At 46.6% G+C, this 14141-nt stretch overlaps 1 protein-coding gene across 4 annotated transcripts in view; it reads left to right on the plus strand.

Moving 5' to 3' along the window:
- Positions 1-14141, plus strand: part of LOC144125913 (uncharacterized) — a 148755-nt gene that overhangs the window by 72002 nt on the left and 62612 nt on the right. For 3 of the 4 annotated variants that reach the window (XM_077659720.1, XM_077659723.1, XM_077659722.1), the window contains one exon: positions 10102-10469. In XM_077659720.1, the coding sequence (XP_077515846.1) occupies positions 10102-10469 (368 nt within the window). Of the gene's footprint in view, positions 1-8374; positions 8552-10101; positions 10470-14141 lie in introns of those variants that run through there. The other variant, XM_077659721.1, reaches the window with a different exon arrangement.

The following is a 14141-nucleotide window of genomic DNA, read 5'->3' on the forward strand; positions in this document are numbered from 1 at the left end:
TCTCAAATTCTTATGACTGATACAGCTGGGACATTGCTAACATGGTTTATAATGGTTTAACGTCCCAAAGCGACTCAGGCTATGAGGGACGCCGTAGTGGAGGGCTCCGGGAATTTCGACCACCTGGGGTTCTTTAACGTGCACTGACATCGCATAGTACACGGGCCCCTAGAATTTCGCCTCCATCGAAATTCAACCGCCGCGGCCGGGATCGAACCCGCGTCTTTCGGGTCAGCAGCCGAGCTCCATAACCGCTGAGCCACCGCGGCGACTAGACACTGCTATGAATTTTTCGTGCTATTTTCTTTGTCCTTCCAGCACAGGCCTTCCCAAAATTAGATGCGTCTTTTCTGTTGCGCAAGTAGGGCACGCATACACAAGAAGGGGAGTGATTTACTGAGATAAAACCTAGGTGTCGGGCCTGATTAATGAAGGTCTTAGCTGCAGCTGTATACGCGCTCGCTGATTTTTCGACGCCTCGAAGCAACTTCCTTAACCCGACACGGTTCGCCGCCAGGCGCGTCACCAACACCTGTGCTGTGCCTCGGCGCGTAGTTGCATGCAGCTCAGCGCAAACTCCCTCCGCGGCTCCGTTCGGAGGCGGGAGCGACTGCGCGCGAAGAGAACCTCTCCCAAAAAGCGTTCGGGCGTGACTCTCAATTCAACTATGTTCCTGTATGTTGGGAGCTGTTGTTTTTTTGCATCATCATCATCATCATCATCATCATCATCATCATCATCATCAGCCTGACTACACCCACTGCAGGGCAAAGGCCTGTCCCATGTCTTTCCAATTAACCAGCTACTTTGCCAGCTGCGCCCACCCTATGGCTGCGAACTTCCTAATTTCATCAGCCCACCTAACCTTCTGCCACCCATTGCTACGCTTGCCTTTTCTTGGAATCCACTCCTTTACCCTTAAGGACCAGCGGTTATCCTGCCTTCGCATTACATTCCTTACCCAAGCCCGCTTCTTCCTCTTGACTTTGACTGGGATGTCATTAACCCGCGTTTGTTCCCTCACCCACTCTGCCCGCTTCCGGTCTCTTAACGTTACACTCATTATTTTTCTTTCCATGGCTCACTGCGTTGTCCTTAACTTAAGGTGAACCCTTTTCGTTATCCTCCACGTTTCTGCCCCGTAGGTGAGTACCGGCAAGACACAGCTGTTGTACACTTTTCTCTTGAGGGATATTGGTAAACTGCTATTCATGATCTGAGAGAACCTGCCATATGCACTCCACCCCATTCTTAACCTTCTAGTTATTTCCCTCTCATGATCCGGATCAGCTGTCACTACCTGCCCTACCACTTCCAGCCCCTCGCTTCCAATTGTGAAATGCTGTTCCCTTGCTAGGCTGTTGAGCATTACTTTGGTTTTCTGCACGTTAATTTTTAGACCCACCGTTTTGCTCTGCCTGTCTAAATTATTGATCATGCTTTGCAATTAATCTCCTGAGTGACTCAGCAAGCCAATGTTATCAACGAATCGCAGATTGTTTAGGTATTCTCCATTAACTCTTATCCCCAACTGTTCCCAATTCAGGCGTCGGAAAACCTCCTGTAAACAGGAGGTGAATAGCATTGGTGAGATCGTATCTCCTTGCCTGACGCCCTTCCTTATTGGAATTTTATTGCTGGCCGATGTTTTTATGATCCCTCAATTTACGCAGTGTGAGCAGGTGTTGATGCATATAACTACGTTATTCTCAAGGATGGGCAGTTGGCCGAGCCGTTACATTATGACACGCAACAAATACAACGGAAGGAACGTAACACCATCGAGCTCAAGAACATAGGACGATTATGGGACTTGTATTCTTCTGACGGGAATTCGTAGCCCGATAGCCTCCGCGGGCGTTGGTAGCATCGCCGAATGATATGCGCAAAGAAATGAAAATAGGGCATAGTTTTATGTGCCCGTAGAGAGGATAGGTTCCTGAGAGCGTTACAAATAGATTGCACAAGAACCAAACAGAATGTTGACAAGGAAATGCTAAATTGGAAGAATGCGATGAACGCGCACGACTAAACTAAAACAAAGTTATTTCATTATTAAACGAGATACCGAGGAGATTTGTACAGACACTTCTATTCGGCGGAAAAAACTCTTTCGTAGTCGAGAGTAGACCACGTTGTTAGTAACGTTGTTAGTAGTAGTAGTTGTTAGCAGCTTTCAGTTGTTAGTAGCACTTGTCCTTTCGTCTCTTCTTGTTCCTTGTCCACTGTCGCAGCGCTGGTAAAAGTTTCGAGAGTAGGTGTAAGCATGAAATGCTTTGCAGTACCGGCGTAGTGCATTCTAAAGACTGACCTTCGTTGGAAGGCAAGGTCTTGTCTAGGCCGAACACAGCGATTTGTCCATAACGTCACCCGGGCTCCAGAGTGCAATGCCCTCACTATTCACAACGGGCTCCAAGCCACGCCGAAGAATGGTGCCATGGCTCCGCACTAGACCGTGGGCGCGCCGATAGGACAACACGCTCGACTCCCTAGGTTCGTTCACATGTCGCGACCACAGCGCGTACGACGCAGTTGTTGACGCATGCGCTGCTCCGGCGGCAGCGCAGCATGTAGGCACCAGTGGGCGGACGGAGAGGTTTACCAAAGTTCGATAAGGTTCGCCTCCGGTTCGGCACCGTGTTCTCTTTCCGTTCTGGCGCCAAGGTGACCCGCGGTGCGCCGACAACGAGAGCTAAAAGCATTTCTTGCTTAAAATACTTGAAAAAAAAGGGGCACACTCTCAGATATCTGATGAGATGAGCTGTGTAAAAAAAGATGCGCTTTTAGGATGATTCTGTTCCTTTTTATTCTTTTTCTTTTTGCCGTATCCCATTTCCTGAAAATTGCGCCAGTTAATTTCGCTTTTGTTTTGTCTGCCTCTAATGGCTCGCTAATTATTTTTTGTTTACATGTGCTGCATTTGCTGGAAGTTGCAGTAGGGGGAGAGGGGGGGGGGGGGGGCGGCGTGCATGAGGAGAATCGAAGTGGGCAGCCCCCGACCTAGGCAAGTGAGCTGGATGGTCGGTGAGGCTCGGCATGAGGACGTGAACGCTGGGTGGCGCTTCCACACGGCAGCTGGCTTTCCAACTACGTCTTTGAATTTCGATTGCGCCGTCACTCCTTCGTTCCCCTGCTGCGTGGGCCTTTACTCAGTAGAGGCCTTGTGGAGGGTGATGGTAGGTGCTATAGCGGTAGGTGACGTTTTCGGAGGGTAGAGTTCTGTGTGCGGGTGGCTTCAGCCACAATGACCGGTGTTTTCGCAGAATGACAGTAGCACTGCTTACACATTAAAAACAACTTAAACTGCTTGCATTTTACTGATCCTTTTGTACAGATAATAGTTCCAAGCGATAACATTTGTACATAAAGTCAGACGCAAGAATATTTTTTCTATGCACAGCATATGGCTTTGCAAGCAAACTTGCATTTGTACCTGCCGAAACAGCTTTATTTTCAGCCAAGGACTGCAAACTATAGGCTATTCACCTAAAACTTTCTAGCAGTGTTACTTCAGCTATATATGACTTATCGCGGTAGTTTTACTAATTGATGCAGAGCGGACTGGATGACTACGTAGAAAAATTATGTTAGAACATAATGCTCGTGGTCTGGCTAGCAGCAGATCAGCAATGAACACGATATAACTAAGTTAAGTGGTAGAAATAGCTGCTCTTGCTATGCGCTCAGGGCGGACATTTTTCTCCCTCGAATGTCTTTACCAGATGCATGTTCCCTTTACGGGTGTATAGTGGGGCTCAGCAGGATTTTAACCAACACCTGTATTTTTCGTATCTTAATCCAATAGGGAGTGCGCCGTTACCCTCACTGAGCACCACTGAACAACTTTTTTGACACGACTATCACAGGGGGATTCCACAAAATGTATTTCCTTGTGTACACGGTGGAGTTTTAATTTAATATTGCGCAGGAGAAGGTCAGAGGAACGATTTTAGACACGAAACCAAGAGAGTGTAATTTCTAAATATGAATATACGGTGCATTCTACTGACAGAAAGGACTCTTCTGCGCTCTCCCTCCCCACGAACCACCTTTTTGAACAACGTTAAGTCTTATATTTTTTTAGAGCCACTACTATAATACGGCTCTATTAATGCGCTACGATTAATGCGCTACTTCAATCTAGAGGTCGGTAGTCCTCTAGAGTTTGGAAGTTTGGAAGTTTTTATCGCTGTTCGCTACTGGTGCACATAAAAAAATACACAACTCATAAACACACACAGAGGATGCATTTCAAGGTGCTGATAAAATTTCTAAGTTCTACCTTTTTGCTCATGCCTTTGTTTGTTAAGCAGGACTTAAATACATTAGACAACTTAAGAACGACAAACCATAGACACGCTCCGCATGCTGCCTCCTTGATATATCTGTGCAAACACGAGCCCTGCCCATGAAAGCTTTTAGTGAGAAGTGTTAAGCTTAAAATGTGAAGGATAGCTTCGATAAACTGCTATGAAACGGTGCAAGATGAGTGACCGATAAATGCATACGATCGGGATTGCAGGTAACGATCACAGAACGCTACAGAGTGCTTGAGGTGAAAACCCTTCAGGACTTCTCAGGCCGCCCGTCTTCACATACGACTTCCCTGACGGCGAGCCAAAAACGCCGCTTTTGAGCCCACGTTACAGAAGTTGACGTCCTGTCAACTGCAACCTGTTATGCTCTTGTCAGACCCGCAGACAACGCAGGGCACAAGTGCTGTCACGCTGCGTTGCGCTTTGTAATGGGGCTGCCTATAGGCAGAGACCGAAAAAATCAAAAATTGCTTGGGAAGCCCTAACTCTGAAACCAGTAGTGAAAACTGAACTGCGTGTCGAGAGGCTTTCTATATGGAGTGTTCTGAACAACACGGAGTCGCTGCGTATTGACTACTGGGCCAAAATGAGTAAGTGCCACTTCAGACGACGCTGTATCTTTACTAAGAAACACTGTCTCTGCTGTGTTTTTTTTTTATCCCCGGAGGTGTTGTAATGCTTTCCAGAGTGAGAAAAAACAACACTGATTTCCTGGAGCGGGTTGCCAAGCGCGCCGTTCTATTGCTGCTTCAACAAAGTTGGCAGGGACACTGGGCTTTGTGCGATGGGACAACATGCTTTTAAGTGTCATTCTATAACGATTCTACAGGGTGTGCCACACAAATGAACCAGGGCTTTATAGTGTACCGGTAGCGTACAACAAGATGAAAATAAAGCCTTGACCTTTCATTTATTCACTACAGCAACTCTGGTTATTTTTGTATCTGTATAATTACAAAATTAGCCAATATAAAAGAGGCCAACAGTCACACAATCATATTGCAAAGAACCTTCATTGATTTTCACGTTTTAACGAGACCATAATTTCTTTACCCTCGTCTGCTCACTAATTAGGTTGAGTAACCAACCGCTCAAATTTTGAAATAACGCAATACTTTCAATTGAAAGTTGTCGGTCGGCTCAGAAAACGTCTATTTCAAAGGCTTTTTCTTTATATCTGCAAGGAATTAGCTTTTTTTCCCGCATGTCGAAGAAATCTCTCGAAATGCACAAAGAAACGATGGGATGTCTGGGCTCGCTCGCCGCATTGTCAGTGCTCTCAGATGAGCAGCTTAAGTACAAAGTTCAATCTTGGACCCATATTCATATCTCGATCCCTGGAGGGACCATTCCCTAGAAAGTCTCGAAGAGCTCCTGGGCTGGCTGAAGCGGTGCAAGCGGCTGCGGCTTTCAATTGCTACGAAGCGTGCAATGGTGCAGTCGTGTACCGTCCCCGCCTGTGGGATGGAAACCAGAATTTCATTGCAGTCGTATAAACCGCTTACTCCAAGCGAGCCCACAGCGCAATAAAAAAACAATATTACTTGTCCTCGTAACATCATCATCAACCTCATAAAATTCGTGTGGAATTTATTCTACGGCTTTATTCTACGGTCGTACTCTCCATACCAGAGCGTTACTGCAATAAAACAATCTTTAAAACTCCTGGACCTCAACATACGACGGAAATGCTTTCGCCTATCGTTGTTCCACTCCCTCTACTACAACCAGTCATCTTTCGCGCGCAGGCACATCACAGCAGCACATCACATATCACCTCGTACCGACCATGCGCATAAAATTCAAAACAATTTTCGCTCGCACAACGAAATATCAGAATTCCCCGTTAGTCTTGGCTATAAAGGAGTGGAATGCTGTACCTGCTAGCATTGTGGCTATTAACGAATCATCGTCTTTCCATTCATCGTTACTAACATTTCTTGAATCAGGCGCAGCATTGTCGTCTGTTTGAACTTGCCGCCTTGTACCTTTGATTTGCCTTGTACGTGCACATATTGTTTTTGTTTATTGCACACAGAACCATGCCCACGATGTGTAAGACGGACCCAATTTCATTATTAACACTTTGTTCTTTTATTCTTTTTTTATCTGTATTATGTATGAAGTGAACCCTTGAGTATTTTTGTTATTTGCTGTCCTCCCCTATGTAATGCCCAGCCGGGCCCTTAGGGTACTTAAATAAATAAATAAATAAATAAATAAATAAATAAATAAATAAATAAATAAATAAATAAATAAATAAATAAATAAATAAATAAAATATTTCTGTTTAGTAGCAAAAAAGAGCCAGTTTTCAGCTCACTCGTCTCGATCGCAACTGCTGCGGTGTCCAAGTAGTTTTGGCGCCGCGAAAGACTGTTCCAGAATAGGCGCGCCTCAAAGAGGTTATCGGCGCTGTATCCCGTCTGCAGTGTCGAAAGGCATGCAGCGAGAAATGCGATCGGTTTATTGGGCGAATTTTGGCAACGATGTACCTCACTGCGATCAGGGTTTATACAACGACGCTTTGCTCAGTACCGCACTCGCTACCGGCGATTTAGCCACGCTTAAGAGATCAAACCTTCGAACGATCGAATGGACGGACCTCCGGCCATCTCTGCCACGGCAGGGTGGCAGAGATGAAGATGGCAAAAGACGAAGCGACGCGCACAAGCACGAGACATGCGCACAATTGTTGAGGAAACTAACCCTAAAAGCCACTCCTCCGTTTTAGGAACGAAGCAGCTGCGTGTGTTAAGTGCGCTTGCGTGTCAAACTGATGTCGGCCTGAAAGACGATAATAGCGCCCTCTAGTTCAGCCATGCCATCGCTGTGCTGTCTGACGGTCCTACTTTCGCTGTGGTCATTTGAAAAGCAACAGAGGCCATTTGTGATTTAATGCAACCCTGAAAACAAAAGGTTGTGCATGTTCGTCTCTGGCAGCCGAATGATGGCGCCACCCTCGATCAGAAGCGCAGCTCCGGTTTTACTCGTACCCCGCGTGATAGGAAAGGGGTGAAAAATAATAATAAGAATAGGTTTTTGGGCGGGAAAGGAAATGGCGCAGTATCTGTCTCATATATCTTTGGACACCTGAACCGCGCCGTAAAGGAAGGGATATTAATGAGGGAGTGAAAGAAGAAAGGAAGAGAGAGGTGCCGTAGTGGAGGGCTCCGGAATAATTTCGACCACCTGGGGATCTTTAACGTGCACTGACATCGCACAGCACACGGGCGCCATAGCGTTTTTCCTCCATAAAAACGCAGCCGCCGCGGTCGGGTTCGAACCCGGGAACTCCGAATCAGTAGTCGAGCGCCCTAACCACTGAGCCACCGCGGCGGGTAGGGTGAAACGCGAAAAAGTGGGGCTGTGTGTGGAAAGGACGAGCAAACTCAACAATGGGCCAGTCGAGCAAGAATGACGCGCCGGTGGTGCCAAGAGCACTATTTACACAACCACTGTCGTGCCAAGGAAACACGGACGTTGACATGAACGTTGGGCCTGTCTAGGAGTACTCAAAATTTTAAAGCCCTTTTGTCACTGTCCTTAGTTACTCAGAGCATACTCCAAAAGGCGTAATGAGCGACTTGGGTGCAAAAGTAGCACATACTGTAGGGCCTACCGTAAAAAAAACTACTGGCTAAATTTAGCAGTGGCTTATTTAAACCATTCAGCGGGAGCCATCGCGTTCATTACTGCGTCCACAACGGTGTCCCTCCATTTTCTGTCCCTTCTTCCTATATTTTTCCTTTAGTATTCTTTTCTTATTTTTTCTCCTCTACTTCTTGCTCTCTTCTTCCTCCTTGTTCTCCTTTTTTCACTTTTGTTTGTTCTCGCTTGGTGCTTGGATTCGCTAGGATCAACTTGGAGCGAAGCCAAAAACTACAATACGCTTCAGTCACACGATGGCTCACAGTGGTCTCCCAATAACGGCTTTCGCCATAAAAAAATTGAAATAAATAATAACAATAATAATAATAATAATAATGCAGAGAAAAATTGTTTCCGTTTCTGGCCGCCGCTCATGCCATTCAGATCCGCCACGCGCGTGAATGACGCCACTGTTGCCTGCTGTCCACGCCGGACGGATCCGACGACGACGGCTGGGCGCAGCGAGCGAGACGAGCACCCAGGTGCGCCCAGCCGTGCCGCCGGGTTCACGCGACCATTCTGCCGCGGTCACCGGAAGCTCCTGCACGCCGTTCGACGCTGCCTCGCTTCAGGCCGGATGCGACGTAATGAATGACGAGGGACGCGCCAGTCGAAATATCCGCCGCGTTAGGTCAACACTCCGTTGGAGCTGGGTGGACGCTGGAAACTTGACGATGGCACTCGCTGATAACCTTCGGCTAACATACGGGGCTGAAATGGGTAGCTCACGCGATGTCAGAGATTATATAGGACTACACTTGTTGCTCTCCGCGCGTAGGTTAGAAAGGAGTCCGTATGTGGCAGCACTCGGATGGCGTTAGTGACACGAAGAGAAAGTTCCATAGAGGAGGGTCTTGAATAAGTTCGACTGATGTCGAAAGATAATTCATTAATTATGCATACAGCCGTTTCCTTTCGGGTAAAGCCTGATTTTTTTCTGACTCTTGCGCCTCGAACACAGTTCTTAAAAAGCGGGTTATAGCAGATTTTTCTCCGGAATTGCTCATTCTAGAGTTCACATATGAGCAAGGGAAGGAGGAGATATACGTATATATGAAAGGGCACTGATAACATGCGCTTTCCTGAATAAAGCTAAAGACACCGCACGAAGAGTAACGTATATGTTGTACTTGTTCCAGAGGAGTATTCTTTCAACTGGTGATCTTTAACCTCTTTTAACGCTTATTTTCATGAGTGGCTTAATTTGAGGATATTTTTGAAAAGTAACTTTTAAAATCGTGACGCCTAAACACGGGTTCTGACCAGGAGTTTGACTAGCGAGATGTAGCAAACACTATCCGCGTTGACGTCTAGCTCCAGGGCTCTTGCCCGTTGAAAATAGCCTCTGATGTGTAATGAGTCTTTTGGCAGTATACAAGGCAGGTGGGTCTTGCAGGCACGCGAAGCACTGCGTAGTAGATTCACGTTTTACACGAAGAAATAATTATAATAGATGAAAAAAATCTAATTTGGTTAACAGTTATTTTCTTCCTAACTTCTGATTTCTGTGTTGTTTGTGAAATACTGCGCAAAAATAGGGCATTTTGTGCTACGCTCCTAAACGAGCGCTTATAGTAAGCTGCCTTTTGCTACCAAAAAACGACTTCAAAATAACCGAATTATGCAAATTTTATACTAATAATTCTATTTGTGGTCAAATTCGAACTAAAAATACCGCCCAATTTATACCACTTGAAATCTTGAAAAAATAAGACTCGAAAACGAAAGATCTCAAAATATACACTCAGCGAAGAGGGTATGGTAACGAAAAAAAAAGCTGTGAATGGTGTAGAAAGAAATAATTAAAAATGTCGTCCCTGCATTAGAACGACATGGTATCATCGTCAGCTCTCAGTTGCGAAATGGACATCTGTTATGAAGATGAATCGACTGAGTTCTGGTAATCGACAGAAATGTTTTTATCTGTAAGGTGCAGCGGGCTGAGTTCTTAACAGCACACCGTGCTTATTCACATAAAAGAAAAGTACGGAGTTATCTAGACTTAATTGCTTTTTTTAATGAACGCTCACTGAGGTGCTAAGGCGCGCCACAATGAGTTACGTTCGCAGTTACAGCTTTTCAGCCTTTCTTTACTGGCTGCCGTACTTCATGGCGCGCGATGCACCGGTTGCAGGAGGCGGCGACGAGGTGCGGGTGTGGCTGACCGTGCCCAGCTGCACGCTCCTGGAGCCGCTCATGAGCTCCTCGGGGGTCGGCTGCCGGGCGTCCAAGAAGAAGACGGTGCACTTCGCGCTGCCCGGCCGAGTCATCCGGCCGCTGCAGTGGCGCGATGACGTCATATGGGCTCGCGTGGAGCCCGCTAAGGGGCGCCGGCACGCGACCGGTGGAGGAGGAGCCAACCTGTTCCAGCCTCCACCTCCGGTGAGCGCCGACCACCGGCGCAGCGCCAGCAACTGCTCCTCCGTGGACTCGAATTACGCGAACACATCTTCGCAGGAGGACAACCAGTCATCGTCCAGTAGGGACTCCGTACCTGTGAGCGTAAGTTTGAGGAAAGGGCCTAACAAGTCCAGGGTTCTTGGACATCAATTCTGAGGCAGCTGTGGAATATTGTAAGGTACTGTTATATAAATATTGACTGCAATTAGCAGCCCATTGCTCCGATGCGCAGCACAAATTTTATTTTAAAGTTTGTCCATCACAGCATCGGGTAGATAACACTACCATAGAGAGCCAATAGGAAACGCTTTTGACGATAGCAAACTGTTAATGCATGATTAAACTGCGCGAATGAAGCAGGGACAAAGGAAAGAAAACACGTACACACACACAGCGCAGAAAGGAATGCTCGAAAGCGTTTTTCGAATAAAAGTTTGAAGTCTGCGCTCTGTGTGTGTACGTGTTTTCTTGCCTTTGTCCCTGTTTCTTTCACGCAGTTTAATCATGAACGAGAAGCACCAACTAGCCCGCCAGAAAACTGTAAATAGCAAAAATAAAATGAAAGCCTGCGGAGAGAAGATCTGCGCAAGTATTAACTGTTGTAGCGTAATCTTACGATATATGAAACAACTGCGCTCATGAAGAACTTGCCGTTGAAAAATGCGAGTTTCCAGAATTTCTGGGTATGAAGAACGGCTCATTTCCCAGATTCAGAGGTCAGCCTGAGCCAAGCCTCACTATGAGATGGAGAAGAGATAGAGAGAAAGCACCATATATAGCAACTCTACACAGGCCTCTGATAGGGGACCACTCTAACTATCCCAACACCAGGACCGGTTGGTCCTTCAACTGTTCCGAGGCCAGCCAAGTACTCCGTAAAAAGGTTATGTGGCGAATGGCTGCAGTTTAACAAGAGAAGGAGGACAGCTTTGATGGGGATGACGTCGGGGACAGAAGGTTTGTGCAAATAAATTAAAACTCCTCACCCCCTGCGCTTGATCACAGCCGCCAGTTGAAGCCTCAGTCGTTATTTAAACATCTAGTTTTCTGCATAGTGATGAGCTTTCTGTGGTCAAGAATTAAGTGAGCGAAATTTTGCAAAGAAGGAGGACGCCATAGAACTGATACAACTGCAACAAATTTCCCTCGCTTGAGATCCTCTCTTGCATTTACGGGACTGACCTTATCATTACATTATCAACGACGTGCTGAAGAACAGCGCGCAGAGAACAGAGGTTTGAAGAAGCTTCTGCTCAGAAAAGAAATTTTGCAGCCAGTTAGTATTTAAATGGGTGCAGTAAGTATTGAGACGCATTTTTCATGCAGCAAGTTTAGCGGCAAGGAGCTTTAGAATCGCCACATGGAGAATGGCCAATAACATGAAAGCCTACAGAAGGATTTGAAATACTTTAGAGGATGAGATTGTGCGAGCAGCGATGTCGACGCAGGTGTCTAGCAATAGAAGTTTTCAATAAGACATCGGTGAGTATGTGATCAGAAAATCTGCAGAAATGTTTCATATACGCCAGAGACTTGTTTGGCTATGAATTGAGAGAAAAGTACTTTAGTACAGTTTTAGTCCCTCTCGCTACGGTTTCTCGTTGTTCAAGAAAACTACTAAAGAGAATCTAGACGTTTCTTTTTTTCATATATACCGACAGTTTAACGTTGAGCATAATTCTTGGCTGGTTTACGCAAACACCTTTTCATTCAAAACGGGGTGCGAACCATCCTGCAAACAGATTCCCGGTGGCAAATAGTGTCAAATGGATCTCACCCCACGCGAGCCGTCTGATTGTTTTCTCTGCCGTGCAAGTCGACGACAGCGTTAATGCAATAGTCGCTACTTTTCCGCGGCGTACAAAACTGCCCTTTACCGCCGAGAGCGAATTCAAGGCACAGCTGGGAGCGAACCGATGGCGCGGCAAAAGCGAGAATGGCATTGCGCTGCTGGCGCCTTGATCCGTTCAATTTTTCTACCTATTTTTTTTTAGGAGTAGCATCGTTGTCAGAGATATCGATTTCGAGATTTAGCGATTGCTTTTCCTTTGGCGCCTTTCATGCTCTAAGGTAACATGCTGGCGTTGAGCGCTTTAAAGTCGGTTCTACTCGCCGAGCAGCTCTCGCGAAAAGGCTGCAAACGTTCAACAGTTACTCCTCTCTCTCCAGCTAAGAAGAGCTCTTACGCCGTACCTTTGCCAATCCTCGTTCCAATCCCCGCTCTCGCTTCGTGTATTCCGTGCACATTTTAACGCGAAGAAAAATGGAACAAGATGGAACAGCGCTACACGCGAAGTATTTCAGAATAGTGGCACCGTTATAGGTTTATCACTCGTGTGCAAGCGTACAGCGGACCGTGGAGAAACAGGCCCTTAGTTTGTAGCAAACACTTCTCAAAGCCTTCGAGCCAATTCCAAGATTTCCAGTCCGAACTCTACACGACGAAGCGGGAGGCTGTTTTCTTCGTACTTCAAGCTCGCATCAAAAGGAGGCCTTTCCGAAGCTTGAAAGGAAAGCGTTTTGATTACCCATCAAATATAACATCCGCCAGAGCTCGCGGAAAGGAAAAAAAACCGCGACAGAGATTCAAATCCTTGGCGTCTGGTTCTTATTTAAGCACAGAAAAAAAGTCATTGCTTGTATCAGCTCCTGCCTATTTTGCATTGCTGGCATAACTCAAGGTGCAGGCTTCAGCACCAAAGGTCGCGGAGAGTGTGCTAAAGTGATCGCTTTAAGACACGTAACAAAACGTTCATGCTCACTCCTCGTAGCAACCAAGTGACGGGCGGAGAGTTTTGTTCATAGGGAATAAATTGTTTTGAAACTCTGAATCATACGAAGCTGTCTGTGTTACGTTTCAAAGGGGCCTAAAGTTTGAGAGGGCGAGGTGCACCGACGCCACCCAATAGCGGAAGCTCTGTGCGCAGCCCACTTTGTGTTCGTATGTCTCGTCATTAGATATTTCGACGGTAACCGGAGAAGGTTCTAAAAGGTCACAACAAATCAAAACATTCTTCAAGGCAATGTCTTCCCAGGATATCGTAGCTCCCGAAGCTAATTTGATTGGTTCGTACATGTTGTTCATTCACAAATCTACTTTTTTCTTGTCACAGGACACTTTTCAGAATGTTACCGAAGCGTATAATAACTAGCCGCACTACCGGTCATTCGATACGGGAATTTCCGAGCCTCGCGACAGGAAGCCGAATCAAAAGGGCAAGCCAGTACTTCTCAGTAATAAGTTTTTCCCCAATGGCCACCACCGCCGGATTTTTTACAATCTCTGAGGCCACAGCTTTCCGCCGTAGAGGTCCGTCTCGTGGGGCCTCTTCCAGGTGTGTTTTTTTTTTCAAATAAAACTCATTCATTCATGGCTTCCTCTCGACACTCCAGCATTTCGGAAAGGCAGCCCACAAACAGAAAATCACAAACTTTCAAGGTGCGCACCGAAGGCAAGGTGCACGAGAGTATAGCGTTGCCGTCACGCTTGGGCAACTAAACGTAACGTCACGCATCTAATCGGCCCAAAGACCTGCTAGCGAAACAAAGAGTACTCCAGACTGAAAGTTCCGCGCGTGCTGTGCCATCCCTGAGTGAGCGCCGGTCTCTTCGTTTCGCAGCAAAACACAAGCAAAAAAGGGCATTCCTTGACTTTGGCTACTGGGATGAGCAGCCGCTGCGGAAAAGGGTCTCCGGAGCGGCACGCATCTCCCCTATAGCGTGCGAGCGCGTTGGATAGACCGCGAAGGGGAAACATAGTTGTCTTGCTACCAG

The sequence above is a fragment of the Amblyomma americanum genome, chromosome 3, assembly GCF_052857255.1.
Source record: "Amblyomma americanum isolate KBUSLIRL-KWMA chromosome 3, ASM5285725v1, whole genome shotgun sequence".
NCBI lineage: Eukaryota > Metazoa > Arthropoda > Arachnida > Ixodida > Ixodidae > Amblyomma > Amblyomma americanum.